The 23,320-nt window shown below is 36.2% G+C and overlaps 1 protein-coding gene across 1 annotated transcript; it reads right to left on the bottom strand.

The window, feature by feature from the left end:
• Positions 1–4,940: 4,940 nt before the first annotated feature.
• LOC594646 (metalloendopeptidase OMA1, mitochondrial) lies at positions 4,941–22,835 on the bottom strand (the record flags this gene model as incomplete). Its single annotated transcript, XM_030989890.1, is given in 8 exon segments — positions 4,941–7,557; positions 8,404–8,553; positions 9,151–9,225; positions 18,335–18,463; positions 18,821–18,928; positions 21,301–21,474; positions 21,871–22,099; positions 22,492–22,835. Coding segments are annotated over 8 exon segments (1,314 nt in total). The 3' UTR covers positions 4,941–7,452.
• Positions 22,836–23,320: the final 485 nt, after the last annotated feature.

Here is a 23,320-nt window from a genome sequence, read left to right as displayed (position 1 = left end):
CGAGAACGGTACAACGAATCGTCTTCTTTCTCTAATAATTTAATGAAACGTCAAAGCTTCCGCGCTTCGCGCAAGAGGGGTTGGGGGTTGGGACTACATTTAGACAAGAATTAAGAGTCGAGAACGGTACAACGAATCGTCTTCTTTCACTAATGATTTAATGAATCGTAAAAGCTTCCGCGCTTTGCGCGGGAGGGGCCGGGGGGGGCGAAAATAAATTCAGACTAGGAATATTTTCGAGAACGGTACAACGAATTGTCTTCTTGCTCTAATGATTTAATGAATCGTAAAAGCTTCCGCGCTTCGCGCGAGAGGGGGAAAACTTAATTCAGACGAGGATTAAGAGTCGAGAAATGTACAACGAATCGTCTTGTTTCTCTAATGATTTAATGAAACGTAAAAGCTTCCGCTCTTCGCGCGGGAGGGGGTAACCTGTATTCAGACGAGGATTAAGAGTCGAGAACTGTACAACGAATCGTCTTCTTTCTCTAATGATTTAATGAATCGTAAAAGCTTCCGCGCTTCGCGCGGGAGGGGGAAAACTGAATTCAGATGAGGATTAAGAGTCGAGAAATGTACAACGAATCGTCTTGTTTCTCTAATGATTTAATGAATCGTAAAAGCTTCCGCGCTTCGCGCGGGAGGGGGAAAACTGAATTCAGACAAGGATTAAGAGTCGAGAAATGTACAACGAATCGTCTCGTTTCTCTAATGATTTAATGAAACGTAAAAGCTTCCGCGCTTCGCGCGGGAGGGGGAACCTGTATTCAGACGAGGATTAAGAGTCGAGAACTGTACAACGAATCGTCTTGTTTCTCTAATTATTTAATGAAACGTAAAAGTTTCCACGCTTCGCGCGGGAGGGGTGAAGCTGAATTTAGACGAGGATTATTTTCGAGAACGGTACTATGAATCGTCTTCTTTCTCTAATAATTTAATTAAACGTCAAAGCTATCGCGTTTCGAGGAGGAGGGAGGGGGAAACTCGCCCCTCCCTGCACCCACCCCCCCCCCCGCATTACGTCACTGCTGGTCACCATTACGTTCCAATCTTTGGCTCCCATAATTTCAAATTCGGGCCCCCCCCCCCCTAAGAAATCCTGGATCCGCGCCTGCTCATTTGAGTATCACCACATTGACTTAAAACCACATTTCTCCAAAAAAAACTTCACAAACCATTTCCCCATACTTAGAGTAAACGAGTGTTAATCTTTTTCAATCAGTTAAATTGATGTTTGGATAATCTTTATATTTAACCTTTTCCTGTTTTGCAACCTACCAAATATCCAACCTTAATTAAAAGCAAGTTATTCTAAAAGAAAGCAGCAATATCAGAAAACCGGATCATTGGTGAAAGTTTGTACGATATCAGACAAGAAATTCTTGAAGTTCAAACATTTGTAATCACCATAATTATGTAATCACTACATGGGTATTTCGAATTTGTGGAATTTGTAATGATAATGTGACGTAGTGCTGGACAACTTTCCCATTTGTGCGGACACTTTTTTTTTTTTTTTTGGTCTCGAAATTTGAAAATTTGACATTTTTTTCGTTGGGGGGGGGGGGGGGGTAAGGTCACTTACGTACGTTAGCCGTGGGCATAATTTTTTTTTTTTTTTTGTTATTTTTTTTTGTTATTTAAAACAAAAAACAAAAAACAAAAAAACAAAATACCAAAGGGGGGGTTTGAACCCCCCCCCCCTATGCGTACGCCCCTGCATACAATGTGGTTTGCTATGAGGGCCAGACAGTCATGAGGAAAACATGTACCATCACCAGGAAAACGACTGTAGAACCGGAATAGAATACTATGCAAGGATATCATAAACAACATTTAGGAAACTGCTTCTGCTTTTACATATTTACATTTCTTTTTAAATTGCACATTGATTAGAAGAGTAACTATGCTTTTCGATCTTGGCTTAAATCATATTATTATATTCATTCCTAAATATCTTAAAACTTTTAAATAGTGATTTAATAAAAGAAAAGAAAAGAGCAATATTGACATTTCCACAATGATGAGAGAGAAATACAGAAATTTTGCAAAACATGGTAGTCATCTATTCTATGAGGAAACTTCATGAGCATAGTTAAGGGCCAAACCCCCAACCCCCAAACCCCCCCCCCCTGCGTACGCCCCTGCATACAATGTGGTTTGCTATGAGGGCCAGACAGTCATGAGGAAAACATGTACCATCACCAGGAAAACGACTGTAGAACCGGAATAGAATACTATGCAAGGATATCATAAACAACATTTAGGAAACTGCTTCTGCTTTTACATATTTACATTTCTTTTTAAATTGCACATTGATTAGAAGAGTAACTATGCTTTTCGATCTTGGCTTAAATCATATTATTATATTCATTCCTAAATATCTTAAAACTTTTAAATAGTGATTTAATAAAAGAAAAGAAAAGAGCAATATTGACATTTCCACAATGATGAGAGAGAAATACAGAAATTTTGCAAAACATGGTAGTCATCTATTCTATGAGGAAACTGCATGAGCATAGTTAAGGGCGTAGGATTTTCCGATAGGGGGAGGGGGGGGGGGGCGGGTGGATATTAGAAAATCGATCGCGCCGACAAATATGTCGGATATTAGTAAGGACACTCCCCCCCCCCCCCCTTGAGCAAAGAATTTTTTTTTTTACTTTCTTTTCTTTTTTGCCAGGGGAGATACAAAACAGATAAAGGGTGTCTTTTGTGTGTCTATACCCAAAACACTCCCCTCGACACGCCCTTGCATGGGGATAATATTTGCAGCATAACTTTCACTTTGCATTAATTCAGCTGTTCATATTAAAGACCTTTGATACAGGCTAAGCCAGAGATATATAGTTCCTCTTACTCGCGGTTTTCTTTTTTTAAATCCCCGTATACAATCCCTCTCATCCTTTAATATTGTGTTAATGGCACGAGTCTATTAAACCAAGCCAACCTTCATGGATTTTATTACATCATTGACATGACTCCGCTCGTCAATGATTTGTTGCACGTACAATGTTTTACATGAAACCAAGCATACGTGATGAAGCAACTTAGTTAAGCACTTATAAAGACAAGTATTATGAATAATTGGCGTAGATGATCTGGGGACATGTAGCTACGTACACCCCCCCCCCCCCATTCTCCGTCATCGCGTTGCTTTAAAAACACAAAATGAGAGAGAAAGAAGGTAGAAGGGGAGAAGAACTCAACTTTACTTACTCGGTGTTTGCTTGTTTGTTTGTTGTTGTTGTTGTTGTTGTTGTTGTTGTTGTTTTTTGGGGGGTGTGCATTTTCTCCACCCACGCAGTAACACCGGTGCCCCCTTCCTCCATATCAAGTCATTACCCCCTTCACTTCCTGGCCATGGACCTCCATTGTATAAGCTACTGTCATATGACCAAGTCGGGTCCGAGTGCCTAATTTGAGTAAAAATTGAATGGCCAACTTCTAAGTCACAACTACAATAAATACGATAACAATTATACATTCTCCAGTCTTAATTGTAATTCTATCAGCTCGATTCTAACCCCCTTCTCTATATATATATATATATATATATATATATATATATATATATATATATATATATATATATATATATCTCTTCCCTTCCTCCCTCTCTCTCTTTCTCCCCTCCCTCTCCCTCTCTCTCTCTCTCTCTCTCTATATATATCTCTCCCCCTCCCTCCTTTCCTCTATCTCGACCTCTATCTTCCTTCCTCCCTTCTTTCCTCTCTATCTCACTACCTCTCTCTCCCTCCCCCTCTCTCTATCTCCCTCCCTTTCGCTGCTATGTGATATACGTACACACGACAAATAATTTCAACCTCAATATATACACAAAACTAAATGTAATTAGGACAACATGTACTTGACATAAAGGAAATGATACTTAAACCCTGTATTAGTTCAGGCCTACCGTTTCCATTCCACCTGCTGCATGATTGTGTAGACCTTGACATTGCAAGCTAAGTTTGTATGATTGCATGTACATTGCAAGCTAAGTTTGTATGATTGCATGTACATTGCCAAGATTACATTTCAGTCTGAGCTAATTGTTTTCAATATTTACTCGGGTTACAAAAATTGCTATACCTCACCATTTTATTGTTACCATTTCTGTAAAGTTACATGGATCGTAAAGGAGACCTTCGGGTTACAGTTATTCAGTTAATATTTTTCTTTTCCCGGCACTCATGTACTCTTTTTTTTGTATTCAATGATTTTCTTTGTTTTTGCCGAATAAATAATAATAATAATACCATTTCCTATTTTTCAAAAACCTGTCTTGTTTGTTACAGAGGTGTCATGGTCTAGTGGATATGTCACCGGATTGTGGATCACAGTTTAAACCCTGCCATGGCACCAATGTCCTGCATTAATCTACATTTGCCACTCTCCACCCAGGTAAAGTAAATGGGCACCCGGTAGGAATAAATTCCTTGAATGCTGTAGCGCCTTCTTATGGTGGCTCAGGGTAATAATGTGATACTTTGTATTAAGTGCAGTAGAGTATATTCATATATTAGCTACATGTATATCAATGGATATTTTATTATTACAATTGTTATTAAGTTTTCAACTGAACATGTTGGCATGGTCTAGGGAGTGGCTTAGAAAGTAGGAAAACACACATCCCTGAATAAACATCACTATAACATATTCAATATGAATTGTCAATGTCTATGAGGTAAAGCTTTGCTTTAGATAAGGAAAATAAACACTTAAGTCAAAACTACAAGAGGAATTTCACAGAAATAATACTATCATCACGACCCATAAAGTCTTGGTTCCATTATCCTTAGGTTTCACTTTCAAACCAATATCTGATAGATGTTGCACTTTTTTTTAAAGTAATAAATTGTCTAATTTTCACAGTAAAATTCAAAATGTCTTCATATATTCACAGCACTCAGAAGAAACAAAGGTTCAGACTCTGATCATGAGTATCACATGAATTTAATTAATCACATAATCTTGTATTCTTCAACAGGCACTTGTACATTAACACTATTGCTTCATAAATATTTAAAAAATAGTGGTAGTGAAACAATCATTTACATATAACTGTCATGAGTCACCTATTAACATTTCAAAATCTGTATTTATTTTTTAATGAAGCTGTGGTTTTGGAATCTAGGCTATCCTTCCGTTCTGCCATTATCGTATTGTTCAATGACCTCCCATTAATGATTGTATAACCTAGTTTGGCTAACACAATTCTTTGTAATGTTTACCTTCATTAAAAGTAATGTTCTCCAAAGCTAAACATGGTGACACGTGGTGAACTGGTAGAATTAAATGTGTATATCAATGTTTACTGTTTTTATCATACCTACACATTGCAAAGCATATTGAAGTACCCACTTAATGGGCTATATAAATTTAAATTCTTATCATCAATATTACAAAAATATATTCAAGCATGTACAATCTAAAATCTCATTAATCAATTACCTGCATAAATCAAAATGTAAAATCCTTTGCACATGAATTTTCCTGTTTCAATTGTTATTGTTTTTTTCTTCTCTCTCTCTCTCTCTGTGACTCTCTCTCTCTCTCTCTCTCTCTCTCTTACATACATGTACATGATATGTATATCAGTCTATCTGGCCAAAACAAAGATATTTTTCTAATACATAAAGAAATAAAATAAAATTTCACAACTGAGAAATCAGAGCTGCATGTGATGTCATAAAACTCACAATAGAAAGTTTCTATTACATTTGCATAATATAAAGGTTACATGATCACAATTAAAACATGTCTTTAAGATTTCTTTAAAAAATTCACAAGAATATATCTCCCAATGAAAAAAAAATGTAAAGAAAGAGAGGATCTCAATTTGCACACAGAATGACATTTGTCAGTTATAGGATTACTTTAAGCAGCAAACCATACAGAATTCTCCACTAAAAAATATAATACAGATTAAATATTAAAAAAACTATGTCATTTAAATGATGACATCAACATTTGAATGCATTCATTTTGAATTCTTTGTCTGACATATACCTCTTTTTAAAATCCATACAGTGGAATTAATTTCAGTTTAAATCCTTACCTTGAAAGCACATTCTCCACTTTCGATGTTGCACTCCAGTCAGTTGCCATTCAATAGGCATACATAAGGTGCTTTTTATGTAATTTCATCTTCTGCACCCTGAGCAATCGATTTGATTTCAAGTGAATTTGGCATTTTACACATGATATTTCATTATTATTATTAAAAGAGATAATGATGTAGACATCATCTCAAGTACTTAAATACTTATATATTTCAAGCAATAATTAATCATATATTTTAAACAAAAAATAATTAGTTATATGTGTTAAACAATATAACAACAAATTATTTTTTTTCTTAAATAACAAAAATGCAGTTCAATGACTTAAAACAATGATCCTCATACTTCCAAATCTTGTGACACCACTCTACCAAAAACCCTCCATAATACCAGATTTGTATCTGCGTCTCCTTGAGGATGGAATTGATATCCTGTTATTCCCCCTCTGTTAAAAGTATGAAAGAGTTTGGCAACATAGGTGAATAGTCTCTACTTCTGAAGGTATTTTATCAAGAAGGTTTTCCTTTTTTCCTCGTAATTTGTTAAATTTTTTAAAAATCATGATATTTCTCTAGCACTTTGACATCATTCCCATTTCTTTTTATTATGAAAATGTGTTCCTAAAAGAGCCCTAAGAAGACTCAAGGCAATGAATGAAGCCAAAAGGTGTAGTACTGTCTTGGCTTTTAAAACTAAATTGGTCCATCCAAACTTCTCAGCACAAGAAGAATGTTTTTTAAAGGATTATTAGTTGTAAGGCATTTTTATCTAAAAGCCTCAAGTAATAAAGCCAGACATAGCATCCTTTTATATTCTGTTTTTGTTTGTTTTAGTAAGCCCTATCAGACACATTTGTATATATGTTATAGATCAATTCGATTTGCATGGTTTCAAGCAGCACTGTAGCACTTTGTCCACCAAAGTCGAGGGCCATCCGAGAGTAAAATAAAGATGATTCAATGTCTTATGTAATCAGACAGGTGCATGGCCATCCCTGAACTACAGTGAGAATAAATTAACTATTATGTAGCATACCTGATGGCCTCCAGTAATGGTAGCTGACAATTTTATCTTCAGTTCTCCAAATTTGGTGTCTACAAAGCAAAGTATCTCATATGCAGGGAGTTTTTAAATGAAACAGTTTCCAGTTTTAGAGGACCTGAGGCTAGACTTGGCCTCAAGGCTGGGTACTCAGGACCTGGCCTGGGCCTCGCTCCTTACGATGCTGTGACTCAAACTCAGCCCTTCACAACACTGACACTGAATTACTAACAGCCAGGGCGGACAATCATATTGAAACATCTCTTCGAGTCAGTTCCATCATATTTGCTCCTTAAAATGTGTACAATATCCTGGGAGTGACCTCTCCACACACAAACACACTTCAGGCTGCAGAAACAGCAGGAATAGACTTTGTGATGACAGCTCTTTGAGAAGGGATTCTGTGAGGTAGCTCAGGGCAGTTGCAGTACTGTCTAACCTGGATGGCCTGTAGTAACATTCAACGATAACAACAATTATGCAATCATTGAAAGACATCATACGGAAACAGGGGAACTTGGAAAGCGCAGGTCTCAAATTCATTTCAATTCAATCAAGGTTTATTAAAGACATGAATTGCAGTCACAGACTGGTTTGTACATGCTTTCACAGTGCAGGTAAAAAAAATGCAAGTATAAAATAACAACATGAGATCAGGAAAAATGGAATTAAATATAATGTGTACAAGTATAATTTAAAATTTGATAGGTCTTTTCAAGAATACTAGGTAGTAAATTATATACAGAATTTGAAATGACTGATTGATATTGCCCCACTGTTAATTTTGTTTACAAGAGTCTGCACTGACTGGCTGTGATTGCCCCTCTCAAAATGATGGGACTTATAGGAAAACTTTAGGGACGCCATTTTGCAACCTCTCAATTTGTACTCTGACTGGTTAACTGGTCAACTTTTCAAAACTATAGGATATACATTTATGAAGAAATCAAAATATAATACATTTTATGTTTTGACTAGTTTATAAAATGTTCTATGTGGAACATTTTTTTTGGTTAACCCATGACCAAGAAAATTAGCTTATTGTAACAGTGGGTATAAAGTAAATACTCACTTAACTCCAGGAGTATGTGGGTATAAAGTAAATAATGACTTAACTCCAGGAGTATGTGGGTATAAAGTAAATACTGACTTAACTTGAGAAGTATGAGGTTCTATAGTAAATACTAACTCACTCTCGAAAGTATTGGGTTATATATGGAAAGTATTGGGTTATATATGGTAAATATTAACTTACTTTAGGAAATTTTGGGTTCTAAAGTAAAAACTGACTTACCTTGGGTAATAACGATTCTATATAATCAGCTCTTCTCTGATGGGAGGGGTGTGTACTAAGGAACTCTAGGGGTTCCGGCTCTCCAGTTGATATCTGGGCTACATCCATGGCTTCCCAGAATGCTTTGCATTCTCGTACATCAATACAGCTCTGAAAAATGAGAAATATTATTTCACTTCAAAATCTACTATTTCAACATTTTGAAAAGTGTTTTACACTACATTTACATTTAGTTGAACAATTAAATAAAGTTGAGTAAGGATATATAGTGGATAGATATAGACAGTAATTCAGAAAAGGAAAACATCCACACGTAGGTGCACATGACTGTTGACAAAAGTCATTAGTTATTAAAGGGATCTCTTATAAGAAATATGATTTTGTTTTCAATTAAAATACACCATCTATTCTACGGAAGATAGATGGGGGAGAAAGAGAGAGAGAGAGAAAGAGAGAGAGAGAGACTAATATCAACATATTTTTAATCACTGTTTCCATTGACTTCAGATCCTTACTACACTCCTTGGCCCGAATTCACAAAAGAGGTTTGTCGACAAACCTAGGTTTATGTGCGTCATGTGACGCGTTTCTACTCGACCTTGGATTGAAATGCGTCATATGACGCACATAAACCTAGATTTGTCGACAAACCTCATTTGTGAATTCAGGCCCTTAAGTCTGACATTTGAAAAATGTGAGAGATTCAATATGAACCAGTCATGACTAATAGGGAGTATATTTCCTTACCTTGGCAGCTAGCATTAAGCCCACCTCATCGGCCTCTGTCTCAAGACTTCTACTGTACGGCATGTGGAGTAACAACTGAAAATGAAAGAGAATATCAACTCATTACACGTACGGCCTCGGTCTCAAGACTTCTACTGTACGGCATGTGGAGTAACAACTGAAAATGAAAGAGAATATCCACTCATCATGATGTGATTCTAGTAAGCCAGGGTACGACACTCACAGCCTGCCCAGGATATATGGGCGTCCGACCCCATTGAACTGCAATATTGCCTGTTCAGAGCCACAGTGGCGTTAATACCGCATCTAGTCTGGCTGCCAAACTGACTCCAGAGTCCAGACCAACTTCAGACTGACTGACTCTCTTGAGGTATCACTGTCGTATATGAAACGTTACGGTTAGGTGCATGCATCTCCCTTATTATGCAACCAAAATTTGACCCAACCAATATTATTTTTTTTAGTCCAATGCAAGGTGCACTTTCTTAAAAAACTAACACTGAAATTTCAGAGAGGAAATCAGTCTAGAAGTTGGTTAAAATTGATTATTAATCAACGCATTCATTATCAATGTTATGACCTTGAGGTCACTCTAAAACAAAGACATCAAAGATTTCATTACAAATTTCATAAATTACTTATTTTTTCACCTATTTCACCGTCTTGGCACCAAGTTGAAGAGCAGAAAAGGCTCTTTCATTTGATATGTATACTGCCATCTAGTGGTAGGTCTGAGAAATGCATCTCTTCTGTAAACACATTTGCTAGCTGCTATTACTAAAATTCATTGCCATTTATTCTGCAATTACTTCGTCATTTACCATTTTATTCATCATGGGTCGTGCTAAGAAGGGCTATGTGAGTAAGAAGAAGGTTTTTAGAGGAGTTTCAAGACATGACTTGAAGAAATTGAACATTCAAGCAGCTGCCAAGCTGTCAGAAGACACTGCTTCAAAGAGGAAGCTGATCCATTACAGTCCCACTCATAGGGTTTTGAGTGGGAGCATGGTGGGTCATCTCGTAATTCATGTTCTCCAGTTGAATGCAGCCCTGGAAGTTTTCAAAGACCATTTTTGTCAAGGAGGTAAGCTTTATTACTTGCTTTAGAATATTTATTAGTCATGCATGTGAAAGTGTTGACTGCATGACATGCATGTTCAGTTAGCGACCGTACATGTATGTAAACTAAGATTACAGTCGCACCCGACCGTCGGGACGGTATGCAATTGTATTGTGCTGCAGTTTGCCCGTGAATCCTGTGAGCAAGTGCATATTAAAAGTCTTTGTTTTTAGGAAAAATACTCAAAAAAAGTTAAGAAAATTGACAGGTAACAAACATATCGACTTTTAAATCATGACCTTTATTTGGACATTTGATGAATATTTACTTCATTTTGGGTATGTTTTAGTAGGGCATCTCCACGCCTGAGTACAGGTCAAATTTTGGATAGACTTCTGAACTAGCGCCATGTTGACTTTACTATTACCCTGTAGGTTGATTGCTTTTTCAATTATAAACACAGGCGATTTTCTGTGCATTCATCATCATTCATGGAATCGTGCATCATGCATGATTACATTCTATGACTATGGAATCAGTTGGATGATTTGGATCTATGCCTACCAGTATATGGTGTTATACAAATGACAGTAGCTTTATAAGTTTATTGCCAATAAGAAATGTGGTGTGATATGTATATTGTGTGTGGACGCAGGGTGCTACAAGAATTTTTTTCACCACTTGCCCTGTCGGGCAAGTGGGTTTTCAATTTACTTGCCCAAACAATATTTCCACTTGCCCAAAACTTTAAAGCGAAAAAGGACTCGAGGTTAAAGCATTTATTATCTCGTAATGATAAGTTAGTGTTTTAGATAGCAAATTAATGCACATACATGTACAGTGTAACTGTACTGAATAATAACCTAATATGTCAAAGAAAATGGTCAACAAAGGATGGTTGAAGGTTTAAAAAACGCATTTTATTGATTCTCCATAAATAATCAGATTCACATGAATCTCGGCAAGGTAGAATGGTTCAAGCAGGTTCGAGAAAAAACAGCTGATCAACGCACGTGTGTGTCTGTGCAAGCCGCTGTCATTTGGAAACGTAGGCTAATTTTCAGCTGTTAATAATTTGGGTCAACTCTTCCATCAAGAAACGTCATGTAAATAATGGGTAATCAACTATTTTAAATAAAGTACGGACATTTTTATTTCATCATTCACTGCTATAAATATCATGCCAAAATTTGTAAATTCTTACTAAATAATAATATTGAAGATATTTTACGATAAATCTCGGATAAGTATGCGAAAACTAGACTAAACAACGTCGCTAAAACCATGAAAACAAAACAACAACGGCTTATATTCTGGGGGTCTCGATACTATTATCAAAATGACTCGCTCGGTCGGATCTTGAGACCGCAGTAATAAATTGAAAACGAGACAAAAACATTCATCTGATTTATATGAGCCGCGAGTTTTAAATAATATGTTCACAATCATTAACAGTCATCATGAATAAATATCAAACATTTGACTTTTTGTACTTACTAGAAAATCCCTGTTGTTTATTCCATTCCGATTCGCACGTGTTCATTTCCCTAGAATAATGACGTCATATTTGGCGTGATTCAACCAATCGGCAATCAGAGAATAGCAAAGGCCTGTCGGTGCGGCCTGCAGAGCTAGAGAGAGAGAGCGCGAATAAGCTCGCAGCTGGTACGATCGCGCTAGCTGTCTCTAGCTAGCTCACGGCCGGCCGTGCGTGGAGGCGGAGCGGCATTCATGGCTTGAAGTGTCACTGTTGCATGCGCGCTGAGCTAGCTGAGCTGGCTAGCTGTCTGTGAAGTTTTTTTGAAATCGGAACGATCGCTTTTTTGCTTCTGGATTTTGACGACGGGTAAGAAGTTGACGGGTGAATGGTAGAGTTCTTGGACACTAGGAAATTACTGTAAAAGTATCACTTGCCCGAATCGGGCAAGTGATAATTTGATTTACTTGCCCGACGGCTCAATTTGGTTGCCCCGGGACGTCGGGCAAGCGGGTTTGTCGCGCCCTGGGACGTGATTATTTGTTTCAAAATCTTTCAGTTGCAGTTTTTACGGTGGCATGTCGTTACTGAGAGAATGAAATTACATGTACATGATGTATCATATAAAAACGTGATATCTACAAGATTATTTAGTGTATTGTAAAGTGATCTGTAAGTTTAATGAAGTTTTATTTCTCCCCTTTAAATTCAGGACACCTTCAGTTGTTAGAAGAGCACTCTAAACGTCGAGGCCTGTGTAGCTCTCTTCTTCTTCAGTGCACCGGATGCAAGATGGAGCATCGCTTCACATCTTCCCCCAATGCTGTGGCAGAGGGGGCAGGTCAATCCGCAGAAGTTAACAAAAGATCTGTTTTGGCAGCATGTGAAGTGGGCCTTGCCAGGGAAGCCCTAGCAGACTTCTGTGGATACATGGACCTGCCCCCTCCTGTGAATTCCAAGAGCTACCAGGACCACACATACCGTCTGCACCTGGAGACGGATGAGGTATGTACATGTACAATATCATGGTGGTCTTCAAATTGAAAAAAATATCCAAAGAAATAAATTTGATAGACAGACTTGTGTACTTTTTGTGTACTGTGATATGAATAATTTGTTCTCCTCTCTTTGTTCTCCGAACCCACTGCAGGTCTGTGAGACACAGATGAAGGAAGCCGGTGAGCGAGTTCGGGAGGTGGTGCTGAAGGCCAACCCGCAGCTGAATTCGGATGACGTGCTGGACGTGGCAGTGTCGTACGATGGAACATGGCACAGAAGGGGTCATGTATCTAATCATGGGGTGGGGGTAGTAATGAGTATGGACACTGGGGAGGTTATTGATAGGGCAGTTCTTTCTAAAATATGTAAAGCATGTCAGTTGCGAAAAAGCTGGGATAGGGAGGGGGAGGAATACAGAAAGTGGTGGGACGATCATAAACATAATTGTTTGGGAAATCATGTGGGGAGTAGTGGTAGCATGGAACCCAAAGCAGCTAAAATATTGTGGGGGAGATCTGTAGAAAAGCATAGGTTAAGGTATAAGTACATAATTTCTGATGGGGATTCTTCAACTTTTAATTCGATTCAAAATACGTATGGGGACGCAGGGGAAGTTAAGAAATATGATTGTATAGGGCACGTAGGGAAGAGAATGTTTAATGCGTTAGATAAGTTTTGTAAGGATGGGGATCATTCGGCAAGTGAAAAGAAGTTAATGAGGAAAGGTAACGGTCATTTATGGGGTAGTTCAGATACTGGGACTGTAGGTATGATGAGTAGGGAATATAGAAATACAATTAAAGAGTGTCAAAATCGTAATGTGATAAGGGATGAAGAAAAAAGAGTAAGGGTTGTAGAGTATATGCAACGGAGGGTATTGGCTATTCTTTATCATTCATGTAAAAGTGATGATAATGAAGCTCGCCACCAGTACTGTCCAGACAATGGGTTTTGTGAGTACAGAAACAAAGGCACAATGAGTGACGAGGACCACCATCTAGATGGTCGGTTCCTCGAACTTCTCAAGCCTGTCTTTGAGCGACTTAGTAACAAAGATCTCATCGAGAGATGTGTCCCAGGTTACACCCAAAACCAGAACGAGAGTTTCCATTCTCTTATCTGGAAACGGTGCCCTAAACACCTGTGGAGAGGTCCACGAATGGTTGCCCTTGCTACCAACATGGCAGCTCTGGCATTCAATTGTGGCGCTGTGAAAGGTCGCAACAGAATACTTGTACGAATGAACCTAGAAATGGGAGCTCACGCATTGTCAGTTGCAAGTAAAAAAGATAAAAGTAGATTGTGTAATGCAGAATTAAAGGCTAGGGTGGTAACTAAAAGGAAAAGGGAAGTAGAGAGAAGGGCTAAAAAGAGGGCAGAAGAAGGGTATGTTGAGGAGGAGGGGGTGACTTATGAGGCGGGTGCGTTTTGATTTTTATATATTTTGTGTATGTATATTATGTTTCCTGGTGTAAATATTAATTGATCTATATATATTATTTTAATTTATGTGCCACTTATTTTATTTCCAATTGATTGTTTTTATGTACATACATGTACATGTATATATTTATCATTTTTATTTTGATAAGACCAGCCACACTGCCACGTCCTTCGCTCTACATGTACATATCTCCAGCTGGGTCTCCGAAACACATCACGCATCAACGCTAACCGAAGGGATCCAGCTTCTTTTGTAGTTTATTAGTTATTAATTTTTAATTAATTTGACTCCTTTTCATGTATTTTTTTTGGAAACATTCATGTATATATTTTGAATGTAATGTAAATAATTGAAATTTGAATTAAATTATATGTATTAGCATGCATCCATGTCTTCATTATTAGCCATAAAACTCCATTTGTTTATGAAGCTTTTAATGGCATGTATGATAAATTCCATGGGATCCATATATTTGTATTCTATATTCTGACTTTAAATGTGCTTTATATGTTCAATGTCAGTATAACTGTAGCTTATCTGTTCCGGATGGCTTTCGCCATTCCACTTACCCCTTTTCCCCTTTAGTAACTATTTGTAGATTAAGAAAGTACAGTTGTACTAATTTGTCTAATTTTTAAAAACTGTTCAGTATATTTATCTAAACTTTTCCAATTTCCATAGATTTAACACAGTTTAACAGGTTGCAACCTTTTCACTGTTTTTTATTCTATTTCCTTCAGAAGATAGTATGAGGCATATTTACAAAAAGAGGTGACTTGAATCACATTGTAATTGTATTTATTACATATTGCTATATTCATATCTTTATGAGTGACACATATATGACTGCTGAATCGGATTATTATGAATTGAAGAATTTACCTCAGTGCAAATCTTCATATTTGTTTCAGTATTGCATGCTAATGTTAGAAGTTTGAAAAAGAATATTGATAAATTACATTCATGTCTATTAAATGTCAAACCTTCTTTTTCAGTAATAGGAATTACAGAAACATGGATAAAAGAAAATGAGAAACTCTTGCCAATCCATAAATTGGATGGATATAATTTTGTCGGTAGAGGTAAAAGTGATTGCTCAGGTGGTGGAGTTGGTATATTTATAAATGAATCATTGAAATATAAAATACGTGAAGACTTAAAATTCTTTGTAAGTGAAGTAGAAGGTATGTTTGTTGAGCTTTTTTTTAACAGGAAGAGTGTCATAGTTGGCGTAATTTACAGACCACCAGGTCAGGCAGTTCTTGCATTCAAGGAATATTCTGAACCAATTATTAGTGATCACAAACTTTGCTATACATATAATGGGAGATTTTGATATAAATCATTTTGTTGGAGAAGAGATGGAGCCTAATGATTTTGTACAATTTATGAACTCCTACTCTTTTTCTCCTTTAATATCTAAGGCCAACTCGAACCACTATAAAAACCTCAACTTTGTTGGATGATATTTTTGTTAACAGCACATGCGATGATTATTTGTCTGGAATTATTACATACCCTGTAGGTGACCACATGCCTATATTTTGTATTTCTAATGTTATTATGAATTCAAACCAAAATGTAAGGTCTGCTCGAAGTGTGAGGCATATTAATGAAGAAAATATAATATTATTCTGTACTGAATTGAGTATGGTGAACTGGGAATTCATTTTGAAAAATTCAACTACTGATGTTAACCAGTTATACAATATATTTTTTGAGGTTTTTGATCATTGCTTTCCAAAAAAAAAACCTATAGATAATCGAAAAGAAATACGTAACCCATGGTATGATCATTCTTTAAAAAAGCTTTGTCGTAAAAAAATGCTTTGTACCACAAATTTATAAAGAATCCCACCATTACAGAGAAGATGTTTACAAGAAACAAAGGAAAATTGTAAATAATGCGATTAGGAGTGCAAAACGTGAATATTATCGAAAGAAATTTGATGGTAAAAGAAATGATTTGAAAGGAACATGGCGTGTTAAAAACATTAAACAATATTTTAAAACAACAAAAGAAAATTGACTGTCCAACTCTTTTAAAAGATGGACAAAATATTGAGGAACCATCAGAAGTGTTGCGACTTTTTAACGAATATTTTATTTCTGTTGGTGAGGATGTTGTAAACAATATGCCTAATACTTTAACTCCACATTATTGACACTCACTGGAGGTATTCGCAAGGGTCAATTTTAGGCCCATTAATTTTTCTATTATATGGAAAACCATGGCGCTTCTTTAACAAAAATTGTATCGTAAATGAATTGTAACTACATGTACGGGCAACAAAGGTCCAACATCATGTATTCACTGAGCTCTTTGTTATAAGATCCAGAAATGTGAAGCATATTTTATACACATTATGTCATTATAATTTATGATGCATGGTAATTGTAGACAATATGAAATTGAGGGGCACATGCACATTTTTAAATACTTATCCATATTTATGTACATTGTTTTCTATTGTTAATTTTTTTTTTTTTTTTAATCTTTTGTATTTTCACTGTCAAAAAAAACCATTGGAAGCAGAATTTCTATGTAATGTTTGCATGCATGGACCAATAAAATAATCTATTCTTGAATCTTGAATCTTGAATAAAACTGAAGTTAAAATACTGCAGTTTACCATTCATATCTGAACAAGGCTTTATAAAACATCTAAAATGAGTATTCATAGGTTCACTACATCATCCTTTACTTCAGAAGTCATGTCTATCATTGGCTAACACAGAAAAACACCATAATGCAAACAAGCAAACAATCATGTACAGGTGTATATATCTTTGAAGAATATAAAACATGTATCCCTATATATACATACTGCGTTCAACAGCTCTATATGGTTTGCTCTTAAATTCCTTGCTATTTTTACCGTTTAACCCCCCCCCCCCCCCCCACCACTCCGTGAACGGAGGGATACCATCATGCGTGTTACCAAAATGTCCGGTAAAGGAGTACTTTTCAAGCACCAAAGTCCGGCTCGTAGTACACAAAAATCCGGCCCGTATTGACTTTACACAAGGAGGGAACATGCATATGCGTACCCTAAATAAAACTGAGTGGGGGGGGGGGGCAGGGTTTTACCGGCTAATTCTGTATAATTACATTTGGAACTTCACATGAGAGAATTTTGTCGGAAACATTCATGGAAATATGTCGGCTTCTAAAAACTCCGATGACAGCGGAGCCCCAGTAACTCGGTCCTAAAGTTACAGGGGGCAAAGTCAACGAACTGAAGCCATGGAAACAGCAACAATTGATGGGAGACAACAGCTTCGATCTAGCTATTGAATCCAAGATTAAAACCGCATTATGTTCCCCCGAAGTCCTAAATGCCCTCGTCGCTGCAGTGAAAGAAGCTATCATCGGGAAAGTTACCAAACAAGTGTACGCTGCACTGAAAATGGACATGGAGTCCAAAGAAGAAGAGACAAAGTTGGAGAAAAGGAAAATCGACAAACTCGAGGGGAAAATCAACAGACTACATGAAAAACTGGATGAGCATGAGCAATACAGCCGACGAAATTGCCTGAGGTTCTATAGCATCAAGGAGACCCAGGGAGAAAACACTGACAAGCTGGTGTGTGACTTAGCTTGAGACCGTCTCAACATCAAGCTTTCTCCTGGCGACATCGACCGCAGCCATCGGATCACGCCGAGGAACCAGAACCACAACGGCAGCACAAAGGAGAAGAGCGTCATTGTGAAGTTTTCTACCTACAACATGAGACAGAAGGTGTACGAGGCAAGGTCTAAGCTGAAAGGGACGTCGATCTTCATCAACGAGGACCTGACAGGCGAGTGGCAACAGCTGCTATACGCGGCCAGGAAGTCCAGCGCCATCGCTTGGACCTGGACTCAAGATGGGAATTTTTTTTTTTTATAGCAGGTGGTTTTTATAGACAGGTGGTCCCTAAAGCAGTTTTCACTGTACCTACATTTGCAATCATGGTATAAATGGGGATGGTGCATTTCAAAAGACGGCAACATTTAGAATAAACTGCCACAAACTTTAAGAAATATCACTCAGTTGGTTCAATTCAAATCTGAGCTGAATACACAATTCTTTTAAATGTGTAATCTAACTTTTTGTGACATTAATAAAGTGCTGTTCTAACATTGATAGAGATCATGTTGATATGATGCGTTTACTTAGCAATGTACTATTATTATTTTTACTATTAAATCTCTCCTTACCTCTACAACCTTCTGCTTGAACCATGTCGCAACTAAAGCAACCCCGTCGTTGGGAAGGAACGCCCATAGAACAGTCAAGACAACAATCATGAATAGATCAAAGAATTCAAAGAAACTTGCCATCTCTGCCTGAAATATCAAAATAGAATAATTTCACTGATTACTAAATATGATTCAATAATTTGTCATAAACTTTTTAAAATTATTTTACTTGTCATTTACAAAATAATGAATTAATAAATTGAAGAATAAAGGAATCTGTACGATTAAATTACACTTATCAACAAAAGGCTGGTTAAGATTTTCCACAAAACGTTCCCAGTGCAGATAGTGAGTGAGCTAGGGTGGAGGTATACATACATGATGTAAAGATGAAAGTCTAAGAGAGAGAAAGTGTGAGAGACAGCCACAAGGAGTCAGAAACAGATCATTCAAGAAGACAACTGTGGTACAGACTCCAAGCCAATGATAACTATTGTAGCTTACTGAATGATTGAGGACGACATGTGCCATTTCATGAGCTAAGACTGTTCCTAGTTGCTCTATGTTATCTGTGGCTTGTAGGATCCCAGTAAACACAAATATGTGACCATTCTGTGGAAATAAAAATTGAAGAACATGTTTATAATTCATAAATTGACAAATCAAGGATGGATAATTGATGATTCAATTTGCAACAATGCAAGCTGATGATTGTTTGTAAAATACGAAACTGATGGATCACTTAATTTCTACATAAAAGCTCAAAATTTAAGAGCAAGTATTATCTTGGGTAGGGGTATGCCTGACCCTGTCCATGCTGTAAGCTTTATGAACAATAAACTATCAAGACTCAAATAATCTTAATCTTTGTCCCATTTAATAATTAGGCACGAAACATCTTGAAAGGAAACACACTTGATAATGTTTGCATTCTACTAATATGAAGAAAAAAAACCTCTCCTTTAAATTTCCAACAAATAGTACAATTATCAGTCAGCTTATTCTTGAGAAGGACTTGAACTCATGACAACCATTCATGTACTTACAACATAAGACAGGTACTAAGGGTAAATCAAGTCAGTTGGCTTGTAAGAGATTGGGGTCCAATTTCCCTCTATTTCAAGCAAGTTAAACTTGTAATGCACTGTGAGCGAATGGCTTGGTAGCTAGTGGTAGAGCAGTGGTCTAATAAATCGGGAGGCCCCAGGTTCAAAACCAAATCGATTCTCTTTTTAAGGCAATTTCCATGTTTTGTTTTTTCTCTTTACCTCTTCAGAGGGACTTTATTGTTCCATTTCAAAATGCATATATATTATTTACAAAACAAGTAAAATGAAACATGAATTATATACAAGATCAACATAATATCTTAAAATGATCATTTTAACATTTCTAATACTTTCTTAACTTCCTCAATATCGAAGTATTTTATATTTTCTTTGTATTTAAAATAACATTTTAATGACGAAATAAAATTATTTATTAACCTCTTTGGATTGGTTGGTACTTCTCCAAAGTTCCGCTTTACGTAGTCTTTGTATATAACTAGTTGAGCATAATTTATCCAAAAATTAAGTAAAGTATATTTTCTGTTATTTATTTTATATCAAATCAATAACATTTTCATATCAATTTCAATTTCTATTTTAAAAATGAAATATATAATTCTTGAGATAATTTTCCAGAAAACTCTTAATTTCTTGCAACGAAATATAAAATGTTCAATAGTTTCTTTTTCACGACAAATTTCACATTCGTTAGACTGTACGATTTTCCATATAAAGAGATTGTCTTTAGATGGCAATATTCTATGAATTAATTTAAAATTATATTGTTTGATCTTATTGTCTCTTATGTTATTAAATTTGAACTGAAATACATCTTTCCAAACAAATGTTTCTGGTAGGCCTAAAATATTTTGCCAAAAATGGAAACCAATTTTCTCTTTTTTCCTTTCTAGCATTAAATTATAATAACTTTTCGCCGTAGTAAATTCAACGTTTATAACATCTAAAGTTGTCTCAATGTACATTGTTTCATTGAGACTTGGAGCTTTGTTTAAACGTAAATTTTGTGACCAATATTTTGGGAATGCTTTTTTTAAATTTTGACATTTTAAATAAAAACAACAGATTCTTTACATCAAAATGGTTATTGAATAGAGAGTTATCTATCCATGTACCTTGATTTATAACATGTTTGATTAGACAAATTCCTTTTTTTTATCCACGACAGGAATTACAGAGGTTTATTATCAATTACAATATTACTATTATTCCACAGTATTTCATTGGGAATATCTTTTACTTCAAATTTATTTACATATCGAATTTCTGACCATGTGCAAAGCAAATCCATATAAAACATTGGTAAATTTCCTTTTTTACATATCATTTTCATGTGTTTAATATGACAATTATACTGTAAACATAACGGCATCCCGCCAACTCTTTCAGTCCAAAATGAAAATAATGTCTTCCACATTGCATCATCTGCATTAAAAAACTTATATATCCAAGATAATCTAAGTGAATTAGCTTTCAAAATCAAATCAACCATACCAAGCCCCCCTTCTCTTTCTGACTTGATACAAACATTCCGTTTTACTTTTTCACGTTTAGAATTCCATATACATGTATATATAGTCCTATGTAAAGCCTTGCATATATGAATAGGCATTGAGACAGCTGTGCCTAAATTTCCATGTTACCAAGTCTCTCAGAGAGAAGGAAAAATTGTCCAGTCCCCTGAATGCTTATTTATATGTACAAGCGCACACATGCTTTCTTCAAAGTCAGGTAAACAAACCATTAAAGATGTTCATGCGAGGGTATATAGTCGTTCGTGAAGTAGGCAACTTGGCGATCACTATATAACACTGAGCCAAAGGGTATTACGCTCCCATGCGTGCGTACATCCGTGTGCTGCCCTCTATATACCCACGCATGAGCAACTTCAAACTACCGGTAAACCCAAATACTCACTGGAAGAACAAAGGCATTCTTGATGTTTTGGTCCACTACGTGAATGGTCCAGGTCTGGTTGCGTATCTGAGACACGTCCTGGTTAGCTTTGATCAGCTGCATTACAATCCCTGAGATTATACCATAGATCTTATGGTCCGTCGGTACAAAGCTATCCTTATATGTCTCACAATGCTAGAAGAATAGGATGGAATAATCAATCAAAACATAGATCTTATGATTTGTTGTACAAAGTTAAACTATTTTATGTCTTAATATAAAATCATAAAGCTTTTAAAAAAAAGGTTACCATAGTTGTTTCAAGTTTTTTATCTACGTCAATTTGCCATGAATTTTTCTCAGTTATATGAAATCATAAAGCTTAAAAGAATAAAAGACACAAAACCGTTTCCAAATTTCAGCCTACTCCACAACTCTAAACTGTATATAAAATGATTTTTAAAAAGTACTGGATGTTCATTTGAATCCAATGACCACATCAGTAACTGTTTTAAAACATCATTATTGACAGAATAAATGCTAAAAGTAATAGGCCTATTCATTATAAAAGAGACAAACAAATTGACATACCATTTTGTATTCCTCTTCTACTATCTTCTCAAACTGAGTTTTGTTGAAGAGAATGAACCTAGGTCTGTTGGTCAATGGTGTGTATTCTATATGATAGTAGTAATAACCAATTCCAAAGCCAAGCATTCCCAGTATACCAGCGATGATCTTGCCTCTGTTATCATGTAATCTTTCACTTGTTGTTTTGTGCTTGTGCTTGGGATGGTCTCTCCATCGATTCCTCAAAGTCCTTCAAGAAGAACACAGTGATAAGAGGTTTCAGATTAAAGGCAATATTCCTAGATTTAGAAGTTATATGATAATAAAGTTTTTTATTTGTATACAGAGTTGTCTTTAAGGCTCATGTTTATTGATGTATCGAAAGTAATTATGTAAAGAAGACACAGACTACATCCCTTATAATGAAACTATGCTGGGGATATAACACCATATTATTACTATCAATTCAAATCAGATTATATCCAATCCACAACTACATATAGCATGCCCACAATCAAAAATAATATTGGTGTATTCAACCACAGAGTGAATCCTTCATTGCATCCCTAATATACACACACAAAATAGTGTACTTATTTTCCTAAGATTAATTTTGTTTGGACAATGAAGATTGTACTGTACCTTCCAGTGATTATTGCAGCAGTCTTGGCTAATGTTTTGGCAGCCAGCCAAACAGCAACAGGAACAGCTGGTCTACTCTGTGATGTGTGAAATATTCTATGGTGGATCAAATGAAGTTTCTCATTAGACTCCAATGATTGATTTGTACATGATGTAGTCCTTGCTTTCTTCCAGACTGAGAGATTTGTTTGAGTGAGTGTGCCTACACACGGATGCATCACAAACGACCTATGAGACGCTGATGATACGTGAGGGTTTATCCTTGAAAGGAGACTACAGTGAAGCACTCTGCTGAAAGGGAAACCCCCTCTGTGACACAATCCTGCTATATACTGTGCCATCATCTAAAGTGAAACAAGATACAAAACACAAGGAAAAATAGAGACACTCCATGAATCATTACAGTCAGATTAAAGAATGATTTTGGTTCCTGAGACATAGCTCTTCTTCTGCCCTAGGGACATTCACTCATGTGCATGGAACCAAACCTGTGTTGGACTGTATCACAATTCACTGCTGCACGCCACTAGTTAAAAATCAACAGAAGCAGGGTTAATTTGCTTAATATTAACAACTAAAATATTCTTATTCTTAGAAACCAAGTTTTATAACTTTTTTAAGTATGTGATAATTATTTTGTCCCGATTTATGTTTCTTGACAAAAGTGACATATTAAGCTTACATCTTAAAGGTACTATGTCCCATTTGCAGACCAAAAAAATGAAAAAGTTAAATTCCAACTGCATTTAAAAGATAATACTAATGTAGAACTTCCCTAAAAAAGGTGGGGCTTGAAAATGTCTTCAAGTGGGAAAATAATGACTATTAG

This window comes from Strongylocentrotus purpuratus, unplaced genomic scaffold, assembly GCF_000002235.5.
Source record: "Strongylocentrotus purpuratus isolate Spur 01 unplaced genomic scaffold, Spur_5.0 spur5_contig_843, whole genome shotgun sequence".
Classification (NCBI taxonomy): Eukaryota; Metazoa; Echinodermata; class Echinoidea; order Camarodonta; family Strongylocentrotidae; genus Strongylocentrotus; species Strongylocentrotus purpuratus.
The sequence above is the reverse complement of the archived record's forward strand: the minus strand, read 5'-3'. Positions and strand labels throughout refer to the sequence as shown.